Source organism: Alexandromys fortis, unplaced genomic scaffold, assembly GCF_014885135.2.
Source record: "Alexandromys fortis isolate MF-2015 unplaced genomic scaffold, M_Fortis_MF-2015_v1.1 scaffold_676, whole genome shotgun sequence".
Taxonomy (NCBI): Eukaryota; Metazoa; Chordata; class Mammalia; order Rodentia; family Cricetidae; genus Alexandromys; species Alexandromys fortis.
The window spans coordinates 3,966-31,805 of NW_026068540.1; the positions used below are offsets into that span (position 1 = coordinate 3,966).

General features: G+C 50.6%; 2 protein-coding genes across 2 annotated transcripts in view; both read right to left on the minus strand.

Moving 5' to 3' along the window:
* LOC126495844 (uncharacterized) overlaps positions 1 to 11,880 on the minus strand; it is a gene marked incomplete at its 3' end in the record, with an annotated part of 15,794 nt that extends 3,914 nt beyond the window's left edge. Inside the window, exons 1-2 of the mRNA XM_050133422.1 lie at positions 11,771 to 11,880; positions 1,996 to 2,094 (exon numbers count right to left, since the gene is read on the minus strand). Of these exons, the coding sequence (XP_049989379.1) occupies positions 1,996 to 2,094; positions 11,771 to 11,858 (187 nt within the window). The remainder of the gene's footprint in view (positions 1 to 1,995; positions 2,095 to 11,770) is intronic.
* A 1,630-nt stretch (positions 11,881 to 13,510) lies between these two features.
* On the minus strand, positions 13,511 to 27,834 carry LOC126495845 (mucin-12-like). Its single transcript, XM_050133423.1, has 11 exons — positions 25,563 to 27,834; positions 24,931 to 25,029; positions 24,049 to 24,176; positions 23,752 to 23,816; positions 21,277 to 21,428; positions 18,942 to 19,016; positions 18,675 to 18,837; positions 17,598 to 17,759; positions 16,900 to 16,976; positions 14,008 to 14,096; positions 13,511 to 13,881 (listed from the first exon to the last, which is right to left on the minus strand). Exons 1-11 carry the CDS (start codon positions 27,229 to 27,231, stop codon positions 13,837 to 13,839), a joined length of 2,724 nt encoding a protein of 907 aa, XP_049989380.1. The 5' UTR covers positions 27,232 to 27,834; the 3' UTR covers positions 13,511 to 13,836.
* Between the last annotated feature and the right edge of the window lie 6 nt (positions 27,835 to 27,840).

Genomic DNA, 27,840 nt, shown 5'->3' on the forward strand with positions numbered 1-27,840 from the left:
TCAGGAGAGGAGGTGATGTCAGGAGAGGTGGTGTCATCAGGTTTGGAGGTGGTCTCAGTAGAGCTGGTGGTCTCAGTAGAGGTGGTGACATCAGGGGAGGTGATGGTCTCAGGAGAGGAGGTGACTTCATGAGAGGTGATGGTCTCAGGAGAGGAGGTGATGTCAGGAGAGGTGGTGTCATCAGGTTTGGAGGTGGTCTCAGTAGAGGTGGTGACGTCAGGAGAGGTGATGGTCTCAGGAGAGGAGGTGACTTCAGTAGAGGTGATGGTCCCAGTAGAGGTGGTGACCTTAAGTGAGGTTCTGACATCAGTAGATGTGCTGTCCTTAGGGTTCATGGGCAAATCAGAGTGGAAGGTGTTTTCCGGATTGTTCGACGTCTCAGATATGATTTTGGCATTAGGAGAAATGTCAGATGTCTGTCGTTTTTTTCGAATTGTTTTCTCTGTAATGTGAATTTGAGATTTATAATACAATGTTATTTTACACAGTATCAGATGTGGAATTATTTTATCCTTATGTTCGTATTTTTCTATTTTTTGTTTGTCCCTTTTTCCTTCAATGGCCACTTCAATATATGTAATACTTTTGTTGTAATACATTTGCATAGAAAGTTGTTGTGTCATTGTGTCTTTTTTGAGCTTTATGTTCTTTATCTATTTTATTTTTGTTGTTTCTTTAATATCCCACTTTTTTCTTGTCATTTCACTGTTATCATATGATTCTCTCATGTCTATGTGGTTTTGTTTTTCAGTCTCTAATTGTTTTACTCAGCTGTCACAGTCACCATCACTGAACTTCTCTTTTTGTAAAAGTGAGGCCTTCTTTCTGTTATTGTCACGTCCTTATGTTTAATATGTGAATTCTTATTTTCCACAACATTGTGGTTTTTTCCCTCTGCATGTTCACCTGATATTTTGTGGTGGTGTTGTTTTATATGCCTGACCTTTTTCTTGAAATTTGAGGACCCCTTGGCAGAGGTTGCCCTGTCTTTTTCTCTCGGGTCCCATTGATTAATCTTTGGTTGTTTTCCTGGCTGCAAACCCTCCATCTTCTCCCCTCTCACCCTATCCAAGTTCGACTTGGTCCCTTCCACCCTCCATGGCTGTTTCTCTTCCATTGCCTCCTCTGTCCTTTCTACATGCCCCCAGCATTCACAGTTCGTAAGCTGAGATCTCGTTTGATCCCGTCTCGGTTGTTCCCTGTTTTGCAGCATGGGACTCCTTCCCCGTGTCTATGCATTGGCCTTGCCACTTCTGTGTCCTGGTTCATTTTTTGTCAATTTGTTACATTAGAATTGTTTGGGAGAAGGAACTTTGATAGGGAAAATGCCTCTATCAGGTTGTATGTGGTGGGCAAGTGTGTGGCCCTTTCTTCCCTCTTTACCCTTTCTTCTTTTTTTCCTTTTTTTTTTTTTTAAATTGAGGCAGGGTCTTACTAAGTAACTCTGGTTGGACTGGAACTCACAGAAATCCACCTGCTTTGGTCTTCCAAGTGTTGTGATTAAAGAAAATGTTCCTTAGGAGTGTGATCGTGGTTGGCATCAGGAATCTGATGGAGCCGCTCTCCTCCAGACCCCCTGCTTCCCTATTGCTGCTGCGGCTTCCCCAGGTGATGATGTTAGAATGAGGGTCCCACCCCCGTGTTTGGGAAGGATCCAGAGCTGTGGCCTTGTTGGCAGAGGTGTGTCACTGGGGGTGGGCTCTGAGGTTTCCAAAGACACACACCCATCCCAGAGAGTGTCTCAGTCGTGTGGCTATGTCTCAGGATGTGACCTCTCAACCACTGCCCCAGCGCCATGTCTGCCTGCCTCTGCCATGCCCCCTGTGATGACAGGCGTGGATTCTAACCATCTGGCCCCAAGAGCTACATATTAAATCCTTTCTTTATAAGTAAGTCAGACAGATGACTGGAAGTGTAAGCCTAATAAATCTCGTCCTCCCCACGTTGCTGTTGGCTGTGGTGTTTATCACAGCCGCAGAAAGGAAGCTAATATACCTGCGCGGCCGGCCAGCACGCTCTGGCGCGGAGTCGCCCGGCTGTCTCCCTGCGGGCTGCATCCTCCTCCGTCCCACACACCTCTGGTTCCGGCAATGTCTGAAAGAGAGGCAGGGCTGTTGCTCTCCCTGAGCCACCGACCGCCTTTCTTTTCTGAGTCCTCCCTGCTTCACTGCCTCTGAGCTCTTACTTCCTGCTCCATAAAATGTCAACCCCTGGGACCAGTGAGTCAGGAATTAACCACGGAGCTTGTTCACCACCGAAGCCCACCTAGAACAAAGTCTTAATTTATGGGCCACCCAAAATTGACTGCGTGGTTCTAAACAAGCTACGACTAAATCGCGACTCAAAACCCAAACTGTAAGAACCCTGAAATATTTGTGGCGACTCACTCCTGTGCTGAAGCCTGGGCTGTGAACGCAGACCTCTCTGTGCTGGACAAACCTGCCCGCGACCCCTCAGCCCCGATTCACTGCTGGTCTATCTTATACATTGTAGCATTTTTACTCTGTGTTCGCAGTTTTATGTGCTTGGCACTCGGAGAGCTGTCTCGGGCGGTAAAAGTGCCGGCCCACAAGCATGAGGGCTTGAGTTTAAATCTCCAGCAGCAACAGGAGGAACTGAGGACAGCGGGGTGTTCCTGTCACCACAGCCCAGATCCCTGGGGCTTGCTTGTCAGCCGACCCAGCCAAATCGGCGAGTTCCAGGCTCAGCAAGAGACTGTCTCAAAACTAAGGTGGAAGCCAGGCATGGTGGTTTATACCTTTAATTGTAGCAGAGGCAGGGGATTAAACAGAGGTGGATCTGAGTTCAAAGCCCAGTAAAAAGCTGAGAGAGAGAGAAGAGAGAGAGAGCAACCAAGAAAGAAACCCAGCACCTTTTCACTTACATGTGCGCATACATGGGTACACATAATCATACTCACAAACACATACAGAAAAAATGCTTTGCATTCTTGGGGAAAATAATGGCTCTTATTTATGGAATGCAAAGATTTAATATTTCTCTACTAAACTAGTATCAAGTTAGCATATTTTTAAATTGTATCAGACAAACAAGCACACCCATCTCTTTGGTATATAAATTTGCTTTCACTTTCAGTAAACGGTAAAGCTATCTATCCATACAGATAATTGTTTTAAAGTCAATTTCTTTATGATTTGCTATGAGTTAATGTTTGATCTGTAGATCTATTTTATATGCCTGTGTATCCTGGGCTCTCTAAGAAAATTAAAGAGCAACAACAAAATAAAGCTTATGCAAATATAATTCAAGGAGACGGGCCAGGTTCCACCCCAAGCAGGCAGCGGAATTTCACGGCTTTAGCCGTGATGTTTAGAGTCATGAAGGATGCCAGAGTAAAGTGGATGGGACTCTTCCTCTGAGGTCAAGGGAAGCTGCTGAGATCTGGTGTGTGGAGAGGCCAGTGTGTGAAGCTGTGAGGATGAAGCTTGCACCGAGTTGGAGACCCCACTGTGTTGGAGGTGTCAGAGCTGTGGGAAGTTCGCCAAGGAGAGCTGCAGACAGGGCTTGGAACCAGCCAAAGAGCACGGTAACAGAAAAAGTACTGAGACACCCCCAGATGCACAGAGAACTGCAAAAGATAGGAAAATAATTTTTCATGTGTGTGCACGTGCATGTGTGTGTGTGTAAGCGCACATATGTGTGCAGTGCACATGCACATGGAGGCCAGAGGTTACAGTGTCATCTTGCAGGAGCCACTCACTTTATTTGTTGAGACAGGGTCTCCTGAACCTCGCTGTTTGGCTAGGCTGATTGATCAGGAAGCCCTGGGACCCTGCCTGTCTCTGCATCCTCGGGTGGGGGTTACAGAGGCTCACAGCCACACAGCTTTTCCATGGGTGCTGGCATTGAACTCAGCTTCTCATGTTTATGTCGCAAGCACTTTACACGGCTCTGCTCGCTTCCCCTCCCCTGAAAGTGATGTTTCAGTATACTGGGTACCAGACGGGAAAGGACAACAGTTCCTGGGAGATGTAGAGAGGATTTTCTGGAAGCAATGAGGAGAGGTGAATACAGGTGGAGGCATGGAGTCTCCCTGAGTTGGGGAGATGCTGTGCTGTAGCCCCGGGAGACAGTGGCCCCTAGAGTTTGTGATGCAGAGTTTCATGAGCAGAGTGTGCACACTGGCTAGTTTTATGTGAGCTTGACACAGGCTAGAGTCACTGCAAAAGAGGAAGCCTCAGTCAGGGAAACAGCTCTATAACACTGGTTCTCAATCTTCACAATGCTGTGACCCTTTAATACAGTTCCTCAGGTTGTGGTGACCCCAACTACAAAATTACCATTGCTACTTCATAACTGTAATATTACTACTGTTTTGAATCTTGATGTAAATATCTGTGTTTCCTGTAGTCTTAGGTGACCCCTGTGAAAGGGTCTTTTGACCTCCTAAGGGGTCGTGGCTTACAGGTTAAGAACTGCTCTCTACAACATCAGGCTGAAGGCAAGCCTGTAGGGCATCTTCTTAGTTTGTGATTCTTGGGGGACGGCCTGACCCATTGTAGGTGGAGCCATCCCTAGGCTAGTGGTCCTGAGCTCCATAAGAAATGAGCAGTACCCTCCCTGGCCTCTGCATCAGCTCTTTTCTCCAGGTTGCTGCCCTGCTTGAGTTTCTGTCCTGACTTCCTTCCTCAAGGGGCAGCGATCTGGAAGTGTAGGCCAAATAAACCCTTTCCTTCCCAAGTTGCTTTGGTTATGGTGCTTTATCACAGCAAGAGAAATTTTGTGACTAGGACAGAGAGATACATAGTAACCCTGACTAGGACAGACAGATACATTGTAACCCTGACTAGGATAGACAGATACATAGTAACCCCAGCTAGTACAGACAGATACATAGTAACCCCAGCTAGTACAGACAGATACATAGTAACCCCGACTAGGACAGAGCTATGCATAGAGACTGCAGAGGTGAACACTGGCTTCTGTGGTCAGTGCTAGTTAGTGTACAATCTTGAAAAAAGTCCTTGAGGGCAGAGGACGGTGTAGGAAAAGATGAGAAGGAACAGGAGCTCATGCTCGTTGTCACACAGGGAACAGGGCTGCTCCCATGGGCCAGGCTGGAGAAGACTGCAGCCCACAGGCACTGAAGGAAGGACACGTGAGGACTTTGCTTCACTAATAGGAAATGGCAGCAGGGCCTGGTGACTCGGAACTCCAACCCTCAATAAACAAGAGGCTGAGGCAGGAGGATCATAAGTTTGAGGCTAGCCTGGGCAACTTAATGAGACCCTGCCAGAAAATAAAGGGTTGAAGGGTTTGGGGAAGCAGAATGGGAGTAGGGGAGTATGGTTCTCAGCACCTGCTTAGAACCCCCCAGTGAGGGGCTGTGGTGTGGCTCAGGGAAAGAGTGTGCTAAGGCCCCCAGGGTTCAGTCTTCAGCACTGCACAGAAAAGTTATTCGTTATGATAATTCTTTTGGGCAACTTTAAACAGCATAATACATAAATAATTTGAATTCAAGAAAAGTAAGAGAACAAAATATACATAAAAATAATATCCCTCAAATAACAAATACAAAATAATTCTAAATTCACTCACTAAAGAAGTTCAAGCCCCCAACACAAAGCACACAAAGAAAGCATCTACAATGTTCCTATTCCCTCCACAGTGTTTCTCTTATATAACTATTAAAGGGAATTTCATCAGCAACTGTCTTCAGTACATTTCACAGCTTAGATGAAACGAACAGATTCCCCGAAAGACAAACTCAAACAGATTAGGGGCCAGCAAGATGGCTCATCACATAAAAGTGATTGCCTCCAAACCTTACGATCTGAGTTCAGTTCCCTGCATCCCAGCCCTTGGGAGGTGGCGATAAGGGGATCTTAAATTCAAGGTGAACCTTGAGTACACGGTGAGTTTGAGGGCGGGTGAGAGTCCTCAGGTCCGCCAGCTCAGGACTGTGAACTTACTGAGGTCTCTCAGTTCAGAGGACGCTGCTGGACAGGTCAAGGGTAATGGAAAAACACCACGAGAAAGGACAAGGTGGCTCCCAGAACTAATTGTTTTTATTTTATAGCAGAGATGGACCAAAGGTTCAGGCTCACACCAGATTTTTCTAGAACCACCCACTGTGTCCCTGCCTGACACCTACAGGGAAGCTGTGTCAGATACAGGAGTCCAAGGGTTCACATCCAGTCATCCCTGAACCATCCTCAGTAGCCTTGACCCCGCTGACTCCTAAGTAGCGGGAAGTGCACAAGGAAGTGCCAGCTGGTGGGACAAAGGGGACAGGGATGATGGAGGAAGGAGAGTGGGCCAGGCCATGGACAGGCTCGGGAGGAGGGGGTGCAGGAGGACCAACCACGACAGACACCACGCTGTCAGTCTCTACAGGTGGCTTCTCTAGAGATTTCCACATTGACTCTCTCTCTCTCTCTCTCTCTCTCTCTCTCTCTCTCTCTCTCTCTCTCTCTCTCTGTGTGTGTGTGTGTGTGTGTGTGTGTTGTGGAAGCCAGAGGACAAACTTGACCGTCATTTCTCAGGTGCCGTGCCCCCCCTTTTTTATTTTTGAAACAGGGACTCCCACTGGTCTGACATACCAAGTAGGCTAGACTGGCTAGTCAGCGAACCCCTGGGGTCTTCCTGTCTCCTAATTATAAAGGTGCACCACCAAGTTTGACTGTTCTTTTAAAAATGCATGTATTCTTCTAAGATGTTATCTTTCTGTGTATGTGGCCATGACTGCGGCTGTGAGTCCAAGGGTGTCCAGTACCTGGGGAGGCCAGAAGAGGGCAGTGTATCCCCTCGCACCCTGAGTTACAGGTGGTTGTGAGCCTCCCAGTGTGGGTGCTCTTGTCCACTGAGCTCTCTCCAGCCCCCTCCCCGACTTTCCCCGTGGGGCCCTGGAAGCTGACTTTGGTCTCTGTGCTTGCCTTCCCTGACTCAGCTATCTCCCTAGCCTGGCTTTGCTTTGTTTCTTTGTTATGTTTTTGGGTTTTTTTTTTTCTAATGAAGTCACCTTATTATAATGGACTTACAAATAAAAACATCAGAGCCAGTTTAAGGAAGTTACTCAAACATCTGCCAGGTCCAAGGGCTATGAATCTCAGTGAACATCTGTCCTTGTCCGAGTGGCCATTCTGAAGCCTTGGAGCTTTATGCTTTCATGGTCAATTACATTTTTCTGCACCTGTCCAGTGCGCACACACACACACACAGACACACAGACACACAGACACACACACACACTCTATAACAGAGTTGGAACTGGGAAAAACAAACTGTAATGCCCACACTTACAGCTGCTGACACATATGCACATGCCCAGCATGCAATATTACTCAGGTATAAAGAACAAGAGAATCATGGGATTTGCAGGAAACTGGGCAGACTTGGATGGTATAATAATAAGCAAAGTGGTCCAAGCTCAGAAACACGCACACACACATGCATACAGATACACACGCACACGCACAAGCGCGCGCACACACACACATACACACGCACAAGCACATACATGTACACAAGCACACACACGCACACTCTTCATCATCTACAGGTCCTCACCCATAAGGCACAGAGGTAACCATGTAGACAGACACAAGCCCCGCCTTTATCCCCTTTGGTTGGACTGTCTATTTTTGTTTGTTGTCTTACTAGGTAGCCCAGGCTGGCCTCCAATTTGCTGTCCTCCTGCCTCAGACTTCCCAATGGTTACAAACCAGCTAGTTCTGCTTTTAGGGTTGTTGTCTTGGTTTGGTTTTCATGTTTAATTTTGACCAACTGTGGAGAAATAGATTGCTCAAGCTGAGGCTAAAAGAGATCTTTTAGAAGGTAAGAGCTGTAGGAGAGAACGGAGCAGACAAAGAATATGGCTGGGACAAGACATGGACATGAAGGACAGAAACGACTGGGGTCCCTTCTGCCTCTCTCCACCACCAGCTCCCCTACCCGATGTCCGTCCTTCCTTCCTTCCTTCCTTCCTTCCTTCCTTCCTTCCTTCCTTCCTTCCTTCCTCCCTTTCTTTTTCTTTTTTCTTGTCCTTTCTTTATTATTATTATTTTTTGAGACTGGGTTTCTTTGTGTAGTCCTGGCTGTCCTGGAACTCACTCACTACACCAGGCTGACCACAAAAAGAGATCCACCTGCCTCTGCCTGCTGAGTGCTGGGACTGAAGGTATGTGCCACTGTGCCTGCCTCCTCAATGTTATTTCTGGCTAACCACAATTAATTTAATCTTTATTAATCTATTTATGATTTATTTATTTATTTGGGGGTGGTCTCATGTGCTGCCGCATGGGTGAAAGTCAAAGGACAACTTTCAGGAGTTGGTTCCCTCTTCCCACCTTGTGGGACCCAGGGACTGAAGCCAGGTCATCAGGCTTGAACAAGTGCCTCTTCTTGTTGAGCCACCTCACTGGCCCAGCAATTGCTATTGTAAAGAAAGCCCTTGAGCTGGGGCTACAGCTCAACAGTAGAATACTTGCCTAAGTAGCAGGAGGCCCTGACTTGGGACCCCAGCACCACAGGAGAAAGAAAAAAAAGGGAGGGAGGAAGGAAGGAAAGAAAGAAGGAAGAGGGAGGAGGAGACAGGGGAAGAAGAGTCAAGCCCCCCCTACCCCTTCTGTCCAAATCCCCTCATTCTTTTTCTGTTATTTGAATTGAAGCCCAGGCCCCCAGCACCCCAGGAGGCCCCTGTTGCTTTGTTTTGTTTTTCTGTGGCAACCTTATTTGACAGTAGTCTTTGCAAAGTATTGTGTCAAACTGAGGTCATTCACGCGATCCCCAATCCAGCACCACCAGTATCCGTATACATGGGAAGATCTGGACACAACACAGGTGTGTACTTGCGGAGAATATCATGGGGACTAAGAAAGCAGAGGCAGATGAAGGCCCCAAAACACCAGAGATTCGTCAGCAGCCACCAGGGTCTTGGGGACAGACCCCTGCAGAGCCCCTTCTAAGTGCTTGAGGCGGGCCTGTGAGGTGGCTCGGGGGAGAAAGACACTGGTGCCTAACATGACGGCCTACGCTGTATCCCTGGATCCCACATGGTGGAAGGCCAGAGCTGATTGCTCCAAGCTGTGTTCCTCCCACCCCTTCAACACACACAAAGTCAATTAAAACAACAGCAACAACCCTGCTTGACCCCACTAACCAGAAATGTGAGGTGAGAACTCTGCCATCCTAAGCTACCTAGGTGGTGGGTTGTTGCTATGACAACCAGGGAGTGGGACAGTGATGGAAATAAAGGATGAATCGTGTACCTGGGACCAGTGAAAGGCGGTGGGTGAGAAGTCACTTGTGGACAGGAGTCATCATGGGGGTGACTAAGAGGGTAACGGCTAAGGCTAAACAGTCGTGGGCAAGCCCAGAGGACACCGTGTCTCATTCGTACGTCACGTACACAGCTATAGGAGGAAGATAAGAGGGCATCTTCCAGGCAGGGCTTATCTGAGATCATCGAATTATTTCTGTAGCTACACCCTATCCTGTCATAGCCAAGTCCAGTGGCCTTGAAGAGGTATAGTGACCTGGGTCCCCAGGTAAAGAACACAGAAGAACCCAAACACTAATGGACTTTGATTAGGATCCTGGAGATCAAGCCCCAAGGCGGAGGGGGTGTGTAGAATTCAGCAGAGCAGAGAGAATCTGGAAGCTCCATTCTGCAGAGGGGGAAGTCGAGGCTAGAGATGGATGGGTCATAGCATAGTGGGTAGACCAAGGTGGGGTGAGAAGAAAGTGGAGAGAGAGAGAGAGAGAGAGAGAGAGAGAGAGAGAGAGAGAGAGAGAGAGAGAGATGGGGTGGAGAGATGGCAGGGAGCTGGGAAACTCCTGCCCTGCTGGGACCCGACAGGAGCTTAAATGCTACCCCCGTGAGAACGGCCCTCACCTGTGTTGCCCTCTGTCCTCCATGACAAGTTCTCACTAGAGAAGGCCTGGTAGGGGCCATGGCCTAGGGGGCAGTGAGTGAGTTCCAAGGCAAGACAAAGTCTGAAGCAGGCCTTTACGATGAATGCATCTTTTCCCTCTTGACTGTAGGACCCTTTCTATCCCCTTGACCCTCCCAAGGAGCCATAAAGTTGGGAGAGAAAAGAAAGAAGTTGGGATCTGTGTGGTTTGTTTCTGCCTCAGTTTCCCTTCCTTCTCTGGGACCAGACAAAGGGGCAGACTGGACGATCCACTCTCATTTCTTGCTCCTCTGAGCCTGGTTCCCAGGGCCAAGGAGTCCTAAACAACTGAATTAAATGGATCCTTAGAAACCCCAACACCCCCCACCCAGGGGACTGGAGAGATGGCTCCGGGGTGTTCTGTCAGGAATGAGTTCAGATTCCAGCCCACATCTGGGCAGTTCACACACACCTGTAACTCTAGCTCAAGGATTCCAACATTCCCTGTGGTCTCTTGGGGCACCCACATACAGACACACATACACATACATGAAATGAGTTTAAAAATAAGAAAACCAAGCCCAGGACTTCACACACGCTAAACAGACGCTCCACCAGAGCAGCCTGGCCCCCGGCTGGGCCTTCTGTGCGGGCACTCTACTGCTGAGTCACCTAGTCCCTTGCTAGAGAATTCTAGGCAAGTGCAGTTCCCCCTTTTTTGTTTTATTTTAATTTATTTGTGCTTTTTTCCCCCTGAGATAGTAGCCCTGGCTGGCATGGAACTCACTCTGTAGACCAGGCTGGCCTCGAACTCACAGAGATCTGCCTGTGTCTGCCTCCTGAGTGCTGGGATTAAAGGTGTATGCTACCATAATGTCCGGTTTCCCAGTACTTTTTGTTTATTTGATTGATTGATTTGTTTTAGACAGGGTCTCTCTAAGTAACCTTGGCTGGCCTGGAACTCACTATTGTAGACCAGGATGGCCTTAAACTCATAGAGAATCATCTGTCTCTGCCTCCCAAGTCCCAATGCCACCCTATGGGGCTCCCCGTCCCATTTTTACTTCTTGTTCTGAGACAGGCTCTCACTAAGTTGCTGAGGCTGGCCTTGAACTCACTCTGCGGCAGATCTTAAACTTTCAGTCTTTCCCAGGTGATGGGATGGCAGGCTTTCCCCACCTGAATGAACCAACCCTTGTCTTTCCAGAGGAGCAAACAGACCAGAGAGGAGTTGAGCAGATGCCCGACACCATTAGTACACAAGAAAGTTAGACTCTGTGGTTCCTGACATCCCATCTTGCTGTGGTCCTGTAGCTTCCTTGGCTAGTAAGGCAGGAGAGGAAGGGACACACACACACGCACGTGCATGCGCGTGCACACACACACATGTGCACACACACGTGCGCGCATGCCAGGACAGAGATTAGAGAAGGCAGAACAAGACAGCAGTTGTTGTATGTTATGTGAAGGTGACCCTGCCAAGCCTGCCATCCCAGCCTTGGGAGGCTGAGGCAGGAGGATCAGAATGGTTAAGTTTTAGGCCAGCCTGGCCTATAGCACGGCAGGGCTGTCTTTCCACCCTCTCCTCACACACAAAGATGGGAGATAAGAGCACCCGGATAGGCACACCGAGATAAACGCAGGCTCTGTTTAACATGGCTGGGAAGGGAGGATTCTGTTTAATCCCAGTGGCCTCTCAACTGACACCTGTCGCTCCCTGGAGTGGTGGCCGCCCAGAGAGGCAAACTGGCCTTTCCCCAAAGAAAGACAGGAAAGAAGCCTCAAGCCGAGCATCAAGTAGAAGATGTCTCGGTTGCTTTTGATGGAGGAGTTAGCTCTGCCCTGGAGCCTGGCAGCTCAGGGATGTGGGCTTGTGGGAAAGGGGCCCAGGGCAGTGGGGCTGGGGAGCTACTCACCCTCTGCGGAAGCAGTGAACTGAGGCAGGAACTGGAGGATGAGCGCCAGCAGGCAGAGCGCCACTGTCTGCCTTGTCCTCAGCGACATTGCTGGAGGTTCAGCTAGTGTACGGCGAAATGAACACGAGCCAGGGAACCCCAGAAATAAAAACCGCCAGGAGACCTTTGACCTATGAGATACTGAGGGCGGGGGGGGGGGGGTCAGTGTGAATAGGAGTCAACCTGACAGCTTCCCGTATGACGAGGGGGTGGCGGCTGGCTATTCTGGCTGGGCCAAAGAGCAAAGGGAGCGGTTCCCTTTCTCGGCCAGACAAGCACATAGGTGTTCGGGTAGGTAATGAGAGTCATCACCCCAGTGAGGGGTGGTGTTGGGAGTAGTGCTCCTGGCCTCCCCACAGAGACGCACGATAGAGCCCAGATCTGAGCAAGAAAGGGGAATATCCTGGATTTGTCCACCATCCCTCAAGCCGTCCCTCTTTCTGTTCCATAGAACCCCAGCAGGACATGGGGTTCAAGTTATGACACCCTGAGATGATCAGAAATTCACGTGTGTGTGTATGTGTGTGCATAAATATACACATTATATTATATATATTATATATATAATATTATATGTAACATCTTGGCTGCAACTTTCCCTCCCTCCTCTCCTCCTAGTTCCTCCCCCTATGCCTCCTTTGTTCCCACCCCCCTAATCCATTTCCTCTCCATTTCTGTTTAGGAAGGGACAGGTCTCGTGAGTAGCAACACAACATGGCATATAAAGTCGCGGCAAGACTAAGCACCTCCCCATGTATTTGGGCTAGACGAGGTGACCCAGTATGAGGAGTCAGGTCCCAGAAGCCTGTAGAAGAGTCGAGGCAGGCCCTGTTCTCACTGTCAGGAGACCCACAAGAGGACCAAGCTACACAGCTGTCACATGTATGCAGGGGGCCTAGGTCAGTCCTATGCAGGCTCCTGGTTGTCCGGGATCCTCTGTGATCCCCTAGGATCCCAGGTCAGTTGATTCTGTGAGTTTTCTTGTGGTGTCCTTGACCCCTCTGGCTCCTACAATCCTTTCCCCCCTTCTTCTGTAGGATCCCCAAACTCCACCTAATGTTTGGCTGTGGGTTTGCTTCTGTTTCCATGAGCTGGTGGACAGTTGGGCTAGGTATCAATCCGGCCAGACGATGGCCAGTGCAGGCTACCTATCCATCTTTGCTAGGAGTCTTAACTGGGGCCATCCTTGTAGATTCCTGGGAGTTTAAATTCCTTGTGCCAGGTTTTTACCTGATCCTGAAAAGCCCCCACTTCCGGTGGTCTCTTTCAGTTCTCCCCGCTCTGTCGATCAGGAATTCTTAAGCCTGTGAATTAAGAGCAAGGCCCCCTCGCCATCCTCATGGCCACCTGGAGTGACCTTGTCCACCCTCGGGGTCATGGAACCAAGCACTCAGTCCTCAGCCTTCTGGAGGTTTCCACCGCTTTGCTCTGGGGCCTGAGGCATTCTGTGCCCAAGGCCTGGCCCTGGGTTTGTCCGTCCTCAGTGACCTCTGGCAGAGATGGGCCTAGCCCTGCCCCAGTTGGAAGAGGCAAGTGGTTCAGACACTGGGAATGTTTAATCCTGGGAAGATTGTTCCACCCAGAGAGGGGCACAAGACATGTCCCCCCATTACTTCCAGATGCAATCCACTACCCTAGGCTGCCCCCCCCCCCCAAACACATCAGGAAGAGAAGAAAACAGAAAACTCTGCATTGAAGAACTGCTTTATTGATGGGGGAATTCCAGAGCGGGGTGGAACCCACACACAGACAAAGATGCCAAAGTGTTTAGAAGCCTTGGGTTCCTCAAATGTGGAGGTGAGGAGGAGGTGGTACCCGGCTCCCGGGCCTCGACTCTTTGCTCCTTTGGTTAGTCTTCTGGCAGTGACCACGGACGAACTCCGGCCACCTCAGATCAGGCACGCAGAGCTTTGGGATCTGGTGTCAGTTTCGCCTTAGCCAACCAGGAAAACCTGTGGTGGGGACTCCGGCCCTCTCTCATCTGAATCTGGATGGGGCAGGATGGGGTAGCCTAGACGATTCTGTTCTCACGGAGCTGCTGATTTCACCACCTCGGGCCTCTGAAAGTTGAGCTGGGGAAGAGAGAGACAGATGAAGCGGAGCAGAGGTTGGGGAGAACGACGGGGGAGGGGGGCAGGGAAAATCCAGGAGTAAGAGAGTGAGACGCCCCAAAGGAAGGAAGCTCTTAGCTGTGTTACCTCAGTGTTGGGGTCCACACACTGCAGGTTTGGCTGGAAGTGGCTGTGCCCTTGCTCCATGCCTAATTGGTCCTCTTTCAGATTCTGGCCTGTAGGGAAAGGGGTGGTGTGAGACAGGGGGCCCCTCAGAGGAGGTGGGAGCAGCCATGGGCAGGTGGGATGAGTGTGGGTGGGGGGCGGGGGGTTCCAAAAAAATGAAGATAAGTACTTCGACTTTTCCAATCCTCGTTGGAGTCTTAGTGAACTTGGCTTGAGCCTGGAAGCTGGTCTGGAGCCATGCAGGGAGGCCAGGCAGAGAGAGCGGCCTCCCTACTCACCTAGTACTGTGTACCATGGGTCACAAGTCATACCCGTAAGAAGTCACTGTCATTGGTACGAGGTTGGGAGTGGAGCTCTTAGCAGCCTCTTGAGTCACATACTACACCCCTCACCTGCCTGGTCCTTAGCAACTATGTAAACACAGCAGACAACCCAGGTTTTCAAGAAATCATCCCGTGGCTGTTGTACACCAGCAACCTCCACTTCTTCCTGACTTCCTGGAGTCCAGCCCAGGGCCTGGCTTTTCTCCTTGGCATCTTAGCCATTCCTCAGCGGGCATCTTAGACTGCCTCCTGTAACGCCTACACATCTAGATGATCCTAGGAGCCTCGTCCCCTCTCCCTCTTTAATCTCCAGCCCTCCCTTTGCCCACTCCCGGTGCTGTCTTCAGGTCGGAGAGCCCTCCCTTCAGCACTCCACTGGGTCCAGGGAGTCAGTGTGTCCCACAGGCTTCTCTCATAGATGCCCGACTCAGCGGCCCCCATATTTCCTTTGCCAGCCTGCCAGCAAGACCAGCCCTGCTCCAACCTGCCTCTTCTGGTGCCCCCTCAGACTCACATGAGTGACCCACTTAAAACTCATCTGTGGATTGGTGATATATATACCTGTCCACTTAGCGGCTTGGGAGGCTCGGCGAGAAGGCTGGTAGGTTCAAAGCTAGCCTGGGCTACAGAGCGAGACACTGTTCTAGATAAACAAGCACACAACATCATATACCCAGCTCTTTAATCAACGCCTTCTGAAGCCCTCTTTTCTTTTCTTTCTTTCTTTCTTTCTTTCTTTCTTTCTTTCTTTTCTTCTTCTTTTTTTTTTTTGGGTGGGGGAGGAGAAGACACGTAAGCCACCTAGCCTCAAACTTGCTATGGAACAGAAGATGACCCTGAACTTGACTCTCCTATGTCCACCTCCTTAGTGCTGGGATTACAGGAGTGTGGCCCCCTGAGATTTTCTTTTTAAAGATTTATTTATTTAATATACATTGGGGTTTTGCCTGCATACGTGTCTATGTGAGGGTGTCAGATCTCCTAGAACTGGAGTTACAGGACAGTTGTGAGCAGCCATGCGGGTGCTGGGAATCGAACCCGGGTCCTTAGGAAGAGCAGCCGGTGCTCTTCACCTCTGGGCCGTCTCTTCCATACATTTTTATAAGTAGTGCTTCTAACCTAAGAAGGGTCTGACTGGCGACTTGGGGATTGTTTGTAGGACCGGGAAGCTAGTCTCTGAGTCACTTGCTTGAAGACTCAGGCTTACGTGAGAAGCCTTCGATGGACCCGAAGTCCAGGCTGGGCCATACCTGGCCGGGTGCTCTGGTCATCTGTGCTCTGCCGTGTCCTGGCACTCCAGAGAGTGGCTGCGTGGCTGCCACCCTTGTCTCGTGAGGCGGGAGACGACTCTGAGCCTACCCTGAATCACTGGGAAAAAGGTAGCATACAAGGGGTCATAAAACCCCTAGGAAGTGGACACCGTGGGTGTGGAGGTGCACACCTGTAATCCCAGCACCTGGGAGGCTAAATTAGGAGGAGTCTTAGGTTCAAGGCCAACCTATACTACACTGCAGTGTGTTTGAGATCACCCTGGGCTACACAGGCACAGCAAAGAACTATGTAGGGAAGATGACTCAGCTGGTAAAATGTTCGCCTCATAAATACTTAGGGCCTGAGTTGGGTCCTCGGGATCCATATGGAAAGTTCAGCGCAGTAATACACGCTTATGACCCCAGCACTGTGGAAACACACTGGCGGATCCCTGTGATTCTTCGGTCAGCCTGACCCAATCCATGAACCCCAGGGTTCTGAAAAAGACCTTGTCATCCAAAACTGCTTGTGCAGCTCCTGAGGATGGACACCTGAGACTGACCTCTGCAGGCATGTGTGTAGGAGCGTGTGTATGTGCCTGTATGTGCACGCGCACACACACACACAAACTGGGAAGGTGCTTAGAGGAACTGGGCAGAGGCGGCGTGCTGATAGAAGTTACCAGGCAAGGCATGGACAAGAGACTCGGGCAGACACAGCACCAGGGAGAGGAGATTAGGACAAAGTGGGGGTGCAGGGGGGACCCTGGAGAGGGAAGGGGTCATAAATAGGTTATGGCAACAGTAGGTTTGAGGCTGGTATAGGTGGTGGGGAATGGAGCCTTTCAGACAGTGGTGTGATGTGTACAGAAACAGAGAGGGGAGAGGATGCTCAGTGGAGGCCCTGGGAATTTGATGCGGGGAGGGGGGGGAGAAGCCGGAAAAGGTCCAGAGGTCAGGCTAGTGAGATGTGTAAGGTGACCAGAGTCCCATAAAGGGCCCACATGATGGAATGAAAAAACCGACTCCTGGAAATTGTCCCCTGACCTCTGCCCACATACCATTGCATGCAATGTGCCCACTAAACAAATGTAGTTTAAAAAAAAAATACAGGAGGTCAGTGAGAGGCCTGGATGCTAGGGAAGGACAAGGGGACGAAGGACCGCAGAAGAGCAAGGGGTGGGCGCACTGATGCAGGGGCAGATGTGACGTGAGCTGTCATCAGGGCACAGCAGGCAGGACTTGTGTTGTGCCCCTCCCCCTCCCCACAGAACCATTACCTTCCCAGATGCCAGAGCTCCGGAAGATTCCAGGGAAAGCTTCTCTCTGCCATGCCTGAGACAGGTCGTATTTTGACCTGCAAACAGTCATGCCACAAGTGAGGTGGCCGCGTGTGACAGGAGTCGGAGGGGACTCGGCAGACCCTGACCCGGAGGGTGGGCAGTCACATCTCTACCCTTCAAAGTAGCGGCCATGAGGAGGGGCAACTGGCTCACTCTGGTTTCGCCAGCTCCACGGGCAGTGGCCAGGCTCCCTAGACATCCTGCAGTTCCCTGATGGGCCCCAGTCTCCGGGTATGAAGTGTCGGGAGGGGGGGTTGCAACAGTCTCTTCTGCCCATTTCTAGCCCGGATGTTCTAGTGACTATTTCTTGGTAATTCTTGGAATGGGCATCTCGCCCTATCTGGCTCAGACCCAGCTTCCCTGATACTCTCTAAGGAAGTCTAGATAATAAAACATAATTTTATTGCATAAACTATTTTCAGCGCTTAAGTTTCTGTTTCCACTTCTCACTCAAAGAGACGATCAGATAGAAAAGCCACCCTTGGTGATGCCAGCGATGGGCGGGGCTAGCCGCCCTGCTTGGCCTCAGCCTAAGTCTTCACAGCCAGAACTGTAGAGCATTAAGGCAGTAACTTCTGGGTGGCGTGCCCTCGCTCCCCGATTGGTGCCCTCTCTCAGGATGCGTGTAAGCTCACCTGTGCAGCTTTTTCTGGGACCGGCCAAGGAACACAGCCAAGATGACCACAAGGACCAGCAGTACTGCCAGCACGGTGCCCACGAGTCCGTACACGAGTCTCTTGCTGGTTCTAGACTCACAAGCCTCTCCCCAGTACCAGTGGGTGTCTGTGTTCGGGCACCTGCAGATACACACACAGGCTCAGGCGAGGTCCCTTAAATCAGGTCTCCTGAAGGGAGATTATTCAAAGCCCAGGAAACTGCCCTAAAGGAAAGTGGGGGCTGGGGAGCCAGGGTACTGAGTCTTAAGTGTGGGAGAGGGACTCAGGGTACTGAATGTCTTGTCCTAGCAAGACGCTTGCTTGCACATCTAATCTCAAAGCAGTTGGCATCTGAATGGGCTTCTTATCGTGTTTAACACTTTGTACTTTCATTTTTGATCGGGAAACTAGCATGTCCAGGTCTCAGTTAGAGGTGTTTATGGCTAAAATGTCATAAGAGAAATTAGATGAAGCTAGGCTTGACAGGTCGGGTCTGGAATCCCAGTACTCAGGGAGGTTGTGGGAGGAGGATTGGTTCAAGATGGAGGCTGGTCTGGGCTACACAGTGAATTCCAGTCCAACCTGGGCTATAGAGACCCAATATGAAAATAAAATGAAGGAAAGGGACGGGAGAGGGAAGAAAGAAGGAAGGAAATAAAGAAGGGAAGGGGAGGAAAGGGAGGAGGAAGGAAGGAGTGGGAAGATGGGAATAGAGGAAGAGGCTGGTGACAGGGCCAATAGCTTGAACCTTCTCAGAAAAACCCTGGCTGGACTGGAGAATGCCCAAATCTAGAACACGTGGCCACCCATCACTCTCATGGCGGCAGAGGGTGGAGGGAGATCCCATAGAGTTAAGAGAAACGTAGAAGACCGCGGGGGCGCCTTCCAAACATCCCCATTGCTAGATAGAGTTGCCTTGCTATTTGCCCCTGTCACCCGCCCACCTAGCTACTCCGGCACAAGAGAAACTGGGGTTGGGTGAGGCTCAGGGCTTGGTGCAGCAGGTTGGTGATGACACCCTCCCGTCAGGAGAAGGCCGGAGTGATGGGCACTCACACACAGCGGGGCCCCGAGCGGAGCAGCTGGCACTGGCCCAGGTTGCAGTTGAGTTGTGACTTTGTCCCCGGAGTGCACTTATTCACGCAGGTCAGTCTTCCCTCGAGAACCTCTGGGTAGAAGTACTGGCCAAAGTCCTTGGCAGCCTCCCGCATGCATCGCTCTATAGGACGAGGAATGGCAGCTCCAGTCGGCACCGCTAGAACTCTCCCTTGACCCATTTACCGTCCACACTCCACCGGCTCCTGCCCACAGCTCCACACTCACCCACGGGGTTGAAGCTGAACTTCAGAGTCTCCGTGTGCACAGTGGTGAAGTTAGAATTGTAGCACAGTTTGGCATCTGTCCGCGATAAAGGGGAGAGAAAAACAAAATGAAAACCATACGGGCTTCCTTCGGTCTCCCCTTCTCCCACCCAGGCTCCTCCCCTTTCCCTACTCAGGCTCCTCCCCTCTCCCACCAAGACCCCTCCCCTTCTGCCACCTAGGCTCCTCCTCTTTCTCCCACCCAGGCCCCTCCCCTTTCTCCTACTCAGGCTCCTCCCCTCTCCCACCAAGACCCCTCCCCTTCTGCCACTAGGCTCCTCCCCTTTCTCCCACCAGGGCTCCTCCATTTTCTCCTTCCTCTTCCTCTCCTCTTCCTCCTCTCCCTCCTCCACTTGACTCCCACTTTCCATCCCAGCTCTTTCCCCCTCTTCTCCCTCCTCCTCGTCCTTATTTTGTTCTCTCTCCCCCAACGGCTCTCCTTCTGCTTGCTCCCCATCTTCTTCTTTTCCGCCTCCTGCTTCCGCTTCCTGCATCTGCTTCCTCCTCTTCCCTCCTCCCCACCTCCCTCCTCCCCTTCCCCTTCTGCTTTCTTCTGTATCACCCGTCCACACTGAGCCATTGTTGGAGCTCCAGGTACACAGTCAAACCTGTGAGCAGACTCCCAGGGGACATGGGGGTGACAACTTCAGTCTGGGACGAACAGAGTGGCAGGGAGCAGGATGGAGTCAAGGGAGGCACGGGAGGGTGGTTTTGCTTTGTTCTGGATTTTCTAAAGATTTATTTATTTATTTATTTATTTATTTATTTATTATTTTTGTTTGTTGCTTTCTGAGACAGGGTTTCTCTGTTTAACAGTCTTTGCAGTCCTGGAACTCAGTTTGTAGACCAGGCTGACCTTGTACTCACAGAGATCCACCTGCCTTTGTCTTCTGAGTGTTGGGATTAAAGGTGTGTGCCACCACTGCCTGGCAAAAGGTTGTATTGCCAATTATCTTGTTTATTGTTTTGTTTTGTTGGGGGTTTTGTTTGTTTTGTTTCTAGAGCTAAGGACTGAACCCAGGGCCTTGCACTTGCTAGGCAAGCACTCTTAATTTCCAACCCCTTGAGATTTATTTTATTTTTATTTAACCCTCCATGTGTGCACGCACGTGTATGTTTGTGTGTGCACATGCATAAGTGCACATGCATGTGTTCACATGTGTGTGGAGGTGGCTGTGGAGACCAGAAAAGGGCACTGGATCTTCTGGAGCTGGAATTGGAGGCAGCTGTGAACTGTGGTTGCTAGAAACTGAACTCAGGTCCTCTGTAAGAGCAGCAAGTGCTCTCAGCTGCCAAGCCATCCCTCCAGAACCCCTGCCTTTTGTTGAAAGGGGGCTATAAGCCTGGAGTTCACTGTGGAGCCAGACTATCTCTGAACTCATGACAATCCTCCTGCCTTAGCTTCCTTAGTGCAGAAACTGTGGGTGTGAGCTACCACACATGACACATTCCCTATGGTGGGGACTCTGCTGTTCCAAATGAGGAGGGGGGGGAGGGAGAGAAGGAGGTAGAGAGCAGGTGTTGTGGAATATTAGTTTAAGATATGTTACATTCATTTATGCTGTGGAACGTTTGTTTACTGATGCAAAGATGTGCTATATTCTTTTATGTTGCATTTGTTTAACTCTGTGAAGCTGTGTTACTTTGCCTGTCTAGAACACCCGATTGGTCTAATAAAGCACTGAATGGCCAATAGCAAGGCAGGAGAAAGGATAGGCGGGGCTGGCAGGCAGAGAGAATAAATAGGAGGAGAAATCTAAGCTTGACAGAATGGAGGAGAGAGAAAAGGAGGAGAGGAGGACACCAGGGGCCAGCCACCCAACCACCCAGCAATCCAGCCACTCAGCCACCCAACCACCCAGCAACCCAGCCACCCAGCCACCCAACCACCCAGCAACCCAGCCACCCAGCCACCCAACCACCCAACCACCCAACCACCCAACAACCCAGCCACCCAGCCACCCAACCACCCAACAACCCAGCCACCCAGCCAGCCATGGAGTAAGAAGGATATATATAAAGAAAGAGGTATATAACAAAAGGTATACAGAAATAAAGAAAGAAATACAGAATAAAGAAAATCCAGAGGCAAAATGTAGTTCAAGAAAATGGGATAACTTAAGTTAGACAAGCTGGCTAGAAACAAGTCAAGACCAGGCATTCATAAGTAAGACTAAGTCGCCGTGTATTTATTTGGGAGCTGAGTGGTGGGCCCCCAAAGAGTAAAAAGCCAAAAACCAACCAACTGCACCCAGGCTTCCTTCCCAGCAACGCCAAGGCGCCTCAGAAGGACTTACTTCGACACAAGGACCTGTCAGTCTCGTTGGCTCTGGTCGCGTTCATAATCTTGGCTCTCACGACCCTGGTGAGGTTGCTGAACAGTGTCTGGTACTCGGGGGTGTAGTTCGCCTCCAGAACCACCTCACTTTTCACCACAATGCTGCCGTTGCTGCAAGCGGGAGAGACGCCAACATTTCCTCCACGTCACCCACACCCAGCAAGGAGGACGAAAGCAGCAAGAGAGGAGATGGGGAGGCAAGGGGTGTGGTGATGCACCCCTGGCGTCCCAGCGTTTGGAAGGCTGAGGCAGGAGAATCACATGTTCAAAGCCAACCTGGGCCACATAGTGAGTGAGACCTTTGTTTCAAAAATCCAAAAGAAAAAAAGGGTGGAGGGAGGAGGGGAGGAAGAAAAGAAGGGAGGAATGGAGGAGGGAAAGGGAAAAAAAGGAAGGAAAGAAAAAAATGAGCCCCTCCCCACTCTTCGACAGTTAACAAATTCCAAGGAGCCAGTTGAGTAAGACAGTTCAAGATTGGTAAATCTCAGTGTTTGTCACAATAGCTAAAGGATGAAATTTATCTTTAAAAACAGAGGCTTGGGCTGGGTGGCAGTGGTGCACGCCTTTAATCCCAGAGACAGGTGGATCTCTGTGAGTTCAAGGCTAGTCTGGTCTACAAGAGCTAGTTCCAGGACAGCTAAGGCTGTTCCACAGAGAAATCCTGTCTCAAAAAAAAAAAAAAATTAGAGGCTTGGGTCTTCATGGTGGCTCTGTGGGTAAAGACACTTGCAGCCAAGCCTCATGGACAGAGTTCGGTTCCAGGACCCACATGGTAGAAGGAGAGCTGCAACTCCTCCAGATACCCTGTGACCTCCATCCCTCCACGTGTATACAGTGGTACAAGCACACATTTGCTGCACACACAACATACACAATAACGTCATAGAACGCGAAACGGCAGAACATCAAGACCGTAAAAACAGTTGAACACGGTGATTACAGCTTCAGTGCTTTTAGAAGCAGGGGGAGGAGGAGGGGGGAGGGCGATGGCAGAGGAGAGGGAGAGAGGAGGAGGAAGAAAGAATGAGTTCTGTTAACAAGTGGGACCCTGGCCTTGAAGCCCCTCACTAAGTGGCCAGTGGTGCTGCTGAGGGGGACGGTTTCAAGACAGAGGCCATCATCTGTCACGGTCATCGCCAGGAGCCTGCGGCCTTCTTACTCCTCTCCGTATCCCTCATCCAGCGCAGGCACCGCAGGCCTCAGCAGCTCTGGAGTCTGTTCCTACACTCCCTCCTTTCTCTCCCCAAATCCCCGCGGTCTGACGGGGCACTCATCTCTCAAGACCATCCCCGCAGGACCCCCTTCTCCCACCAGTTACCTCCCTAGTCATTGACACCGTGACACCATCGCCTCCAGTGTAGACCTCTGCCCACCTTTCTCTACCTTGCACCCAGTCAGCTTGCAGGCCAGCTGCTGGTAGGAACAGTCTCCTGGATTGGCGTGAGTCATTTCTCCAACCTCCGCGGCCACTACTGACTGTGCTTCCAAGTTTGTAGATTTGCCCCCCCCTGCCAGCACTCTGGGCTCCCCTCCAGTGCTTCCCCTACCTTAACTCTTCCCCTGGCCTTTCCCTACTTTATTATGACCCCCCCCTTTAAACCTTAGCTGTCGCGTTCTCTCCCGCTGGCCACACTTGCCTCTCGGCCCTTTCTCCTGACACACTACAGTTCCTGATCGCAGCTCTCAGCAGTGTGCACTGTCTTGGGGCCCCCTGTGCTCTCCATTCTGTACTCCAGGAATAGTGAGCTAAGCATCTAACACTGTTTGTTTTGATTTTCTTGTTTGGTTGAAGCGGGGTTTCTTTACATAGCCCAGGTGGGCCTGGAACTCCTTGTGTCGTCCAGGTTGGCCTTCAACGTCTATCCTTTGTGTCTTAAGCTCCCAAGCACAAGTGTTACCAGTGTGTGGCACTCAGCTAGGGGTTGGCATTTTTAATCGAAGTTGGCGATTATAAAATTGCGATTATAAAAATGAATGGATTAGACGAATAAACAAACTCGTGGCGAATGAATAAACACGAACGATGAAAAATGCATCGGCACAAACAGCGAACAGACATGAAAATCAACGAAAGAACAGATCGTGGATGAGTGCACGCGGAGTGCGTAAGTGAGCAGCAAGGACAGAGCTCACACGAGCAAGGAGCTGAGTAACCACAGTGAACAAACGAATGGGGGAATGAATGAGTAACCGTGCTGACAAGGAAAAGAATCAGTGATGCATTTATGAGCGCATGGCAAGTTTTTGAATGGATTAATGAATAAATGAGCAGATTATGAATGGATAACCACGATGAACAGTTGACAGAGTGAGTCAGGACTCTGGGGTGTTCCTTCAGGGCTGGAGTTCCCCAGTCCCAGACAGATGTCATAGCCTAATCTTGGGGTAGGAGAAAGGAGCAGGAAGAGAAAGAGGGGCCACCCTCCTCACTCACAGCAGTTCTTTGATGATCACTTCTTTGTACTCGGGAAGGTCATGGCCCTCGTAAATTTTATCCATCTGGGAAAAAAATCGGAGATCGTACAGAGATGGAGTATGTCCCATCCTCAGACAGCTCCAGGATGGTGTGGGTGGAGCCCAGGGGAAAGGGAAGGTGCAGAGGCTGCCTCGATGGGACCTGAGTGGGGTGGGGCTCGGAGAGGACCCAACCTAAGGATTCCGGGAGACAAAGGGCTTACAGATGAGAAAATGTGATGGGTGACCTCCCTTTACCGAGTGTCACTGCTCCTACCTGGCTCAGGAAGAGGTTGATGAAGTCCTTGTAGGCCTGGGAGGATGTGTTCCTCAGGTCATCTGAGAAGTTCCGTTCAGTCACCTTTACTGTCATGCTCACGGTAGCGTTGACAACATTTGGGATATCTGTAGGACCAGGTAACATGGTGCATGAGAGAGCGACCCTCAGGGCCTGTGGGAATGTCTCTGAGGTAGGTAAAGTTTCCTGCCTGTTGGTATCACAGAGGAGATAAGGAGAGGAAAAGAGGACAGAAACTCAAGAGTTAGCTGAGGGTGGTAATTTCTGTCTCTACCGGTATGCATGCATGTTCACACAGGTGCATGCTTGTGTGTGCACACACATGCATGAAGTTCAGACATGCATGTTGTATATCTTCCTCTATCTCTCTCCACCTTAGGGTTTGAGACAGGGTCTCTCACTGGGTATGGAGTTCACCAGTCTGTCTGGTAAGTGGGCCCCAGGGATGTGTGCGTCTCCTCGGGGCAGAGATTGCAGATGCTCAGCACTATGCCGAGTTTGACATGGGTCCTGAGAACCCAAACTCAGCTCTCCAAACTTGCACCATGAATACCTGACTGGTGGAAACTATCTCCCCAGACCCTGACTCTTGAGATCACAGAGAGATGACTGCCAAAAGGAGACCCAGGGAGTTAGGTGGGAGGCTTCACAAAGGGTCTGGGTGGAAACCTCCTGATCAGAGTGGGGAGGAGAGCCAGAGAGGGTGGCCCTGAAGTTAGAGGCAGGAGGACAAGGACAAGAGTAACTTTACCTCCTCTCCCTGCAGTGAAGCCATGGGAATGGTTGGTCATTCCAACATGGCCCCCCACTTTAAGTGTCAAGGCGCACAGGGAGGGCTGCCGGTCTCAGAGGGGCCATTACCTATTGGGAAGGAATACAGGATGGAATCGCAGAGCTGGCCAGTGTAGCCCGTCTTGCATTCACACTGGCTTCCGTTCCATCTCCCGTGGTTGCAGTCCTCTAAGAAATGACAGAATTTCAAAAGATCATTGAGTAAGCTCCAGGGATAAAAACACTTGCTCCCATCCAGGGGTCATCAAAGCCCTGACCTTGACAAGGGGGCTGAAGCTAGACCATGGTACAACATTTAAGAACCCCTTGTTCCCATCTTACTTCTAGAAGCTAGGGAGAAAGGAGGAGACAGAAATGGGTTTAAGGATACAAGAAACACAAGAGAAGGAAGGAAGAGGAAAGGAACCCATGAACAAAAAGAACCAAAAACAGCACGCTGGGCATGAATGACTCACACTTGTAATCACAGTGCTTGGGAGGAAGAGGCAGATGGACCCCAAGACTGAACCTAGCCTGAGACGCATAGTGAGATGCCATTCCGGTACTCCCAACCCCATGCCAAAGACCACACATATCAATGTGAGAAATAGTCATTGGTAGCTGTCAAGGTCAGGAAGCATGCAACATGGTCCCACATAGGGAAAGATGGTTAAGAGCCAAGGCCTAAGGGAGAAACGCAGAGCCAATTGTATGAAACTTACGTGATGGCAAAGAGACGGCCTGAGTCCTCATGGAAGTAGGGTATATGCTGGGAAAAGGGGGGCGAGCAGAAGAGCTGCTGGAAGGGGAGTGCAGGGAGGTAGAGGATGGAGGAGAAGAGCTAGGGGGGCTGGGCTGGGCTGAAGAGTCAAGCACCGGCAAGGAGGAGGAGTGAGGAAATGAAGGTGGCAAAGAAGTAGCATCGTGAACCGTGGTTTCAGGGCTCCCTGGTGACGTTGGGGAACGGACTGAACTTGGGCTGCTGGAGAAAATGGGTAAAGATGAGACTGAGGCTGGTGACGTGTCAGGTGATGCTGGTGGTAGTGGTGACCTTGAACTGTGGGGAGGGGATGAGAGTCCTGGTGTGAAAGCAGTTGAGGACGGGTCTGATGATGGTGTCCTGGGGGATGCTGACTCATCAGGAATGGTGGTGGATGGAGAGCTCATAGAAGGAGGGCTCCTGTATGTGGAAATCCCACTGCCCGGGAAGGGGGTGGATGTCTGAGTGAAGGCTGTTCTGGAGGCTTCAGTTGCTTGAGTTAGCTCAGTGGAAAATCGGCCATTTAGGGAGGCCGTAGACACATGTGTTTCGACTGTGGAATGGGAGGTTTCAGAAGGTTCAGTTGGTTCTGTTGAAATTGGGCTGCTTGGTAAGGTGGAAGACTCCTGAGGTAAGAACATTGTTTGGGAGATCTCAGTGGTCCGAGTTCCTTCTGTTGAAATAGGGGGGCTCAAAGAGACTGTAGATGCTTCAGTCAGGGATGAAGTGAAGGGTGTCTCTGGAGGGATGGCAGCTTCTGAGAAAATTGGGATGCTTGGAGAGGCTGGAGATTCCTGAGTGAAGACGGATGTTTGCAAGGTATCAGGTGGTTGAGCTGAATCTCTGGAAAAGGGGCTTCTTGTGGAGATTGTAGAAGGCTCAGTCGTGTCTGAGAAGTGGGTAGTCTCAGGAGGTACAGTTGTTTCTGTGGAAACTGAGCTGCTCAGGAAGACTGTATATTCCTCAGTGAAGAATGATGTGAGGGCAGTCTCAGATGGTTGAGTTCCAGGTTCCAAACTTGGGTTCCTTGGGGAGGTTGTAGATGCCTCAGTCAGGGCTGTGAGAGGTGAGGTGTCAGGAGGGACAGCTGTTTCTGGGGAAATTGAGCTGTTTGTGGAAGTGGTAGACTTCAGGGTTACAGGTGGGTTGCTGGTTTCATTTGGCTGAGTAACTTGGGCTGAAAGAAAGCTGCTGGACGATGACGTGAACACATCAGTGAGGGTTGACGTGTGTGAGATCTCAGAAGGGACAACTCTTACTGGGGAAACTGGGGTAGTTGCAGAGGTCATAGATATATGAGTGAAGTCTATGCGTGATGTCTGGGTTCCTTGAGTATCTTGTGTGGAAAAGAAGGGGGCTGGTGAAATGGGAGATGTCTCAGAGAGGGAAAGAGTGTGGGTGACCTCGGGAGGGACAGCAGTGTCTGAGGAAATCGAGCTGATTGGGAAAGAAGTAGATTGCTGAGTGGAGACTACTTTGGAAGTCGGATTGACTTGAGTTGTTAGGGTAGAAAATAAGGTGCGTGGAGATGGGCTAGAAGACACAGTCAGGACAGGAGAAACTGAAGTGTTATGAGGTACAATGCTTTCTGTTAATAAGGAGTTGCTTGGAAGAGACGTTGATTTTTGCATGAATCCCGTTTTCCATGTTTGACTGGACTGAGAGACATAGGTTGATCCTGGGGTCCGAGGGTGTGTGGTAGAGGCCTCCCTTAATCTTGAAGTATACGGGGTCTCAGGAGGGACCAGCGTCCCCGTGGAAATTGAGCTGGTTGGGGAGGTTGTTGATTGCTGGGTGAACACGGTTCCCCGTGACTCAGCTGGTTGAGTGGCAAGTGTTGAAACCGGGGTCCCGGGGTAGGCTGTAGATGGCTCCTTCACAGCTGCGGTGGAGGAGGTCCCAGGGGGTCCGGCTGTTCCTGTGGCCACTGGGCTGCTTAGGGATGTGGAAGGTTCCCGAGTGTGAAGTGTGGTTGCAGAGCTCTCTGGTGCTGGAGCTGTCTGTGTCGATATGGCGCTGCTCAGGGATGTGGTAGAGGCCTCAGTCGGCGCTGCTGTGTGGGTGACGTCGGGAGGTGCAGCAGTTTCTGGGGACGCGGAGCTGCCCGACAAGGTTGTGGACTTCTGGGTGAGCCCTGTTGCGGAGGTTTCGCTTGGCTGGGTGGCATGTGTTGTCCTCGGGGTCCTGGAGGATACCGTGGACGCCTCACTCACAGCTGAGGTGTAGGAGACCTCGGAAGC

Bases quoted from the DNA above. Each gene is read 5' to 3' on its own strand.
- LOC126495845 (XM_050133423.1), bottom strand. From the start codon at position 27,231: ATGCAAAAATCAACGTCTCTTCCAAGCAACTCCTTATTAACAGAAAGC. The intron at 17,760-18,674 runs GTGAGTGCCCAT...GTGTATCTGCAG, and splicing joins CGCTCGGGGCCCCGCTGTGT to GTGCCCGAACACAGACACCC. The intron at 13,882-14,007 runs GTAACACAGCTA...TCTCTTCCCCAG, and splicing joins GTGTGGACCCCAACACTGAG to CTCAACTTTCAGAGGCCCGA.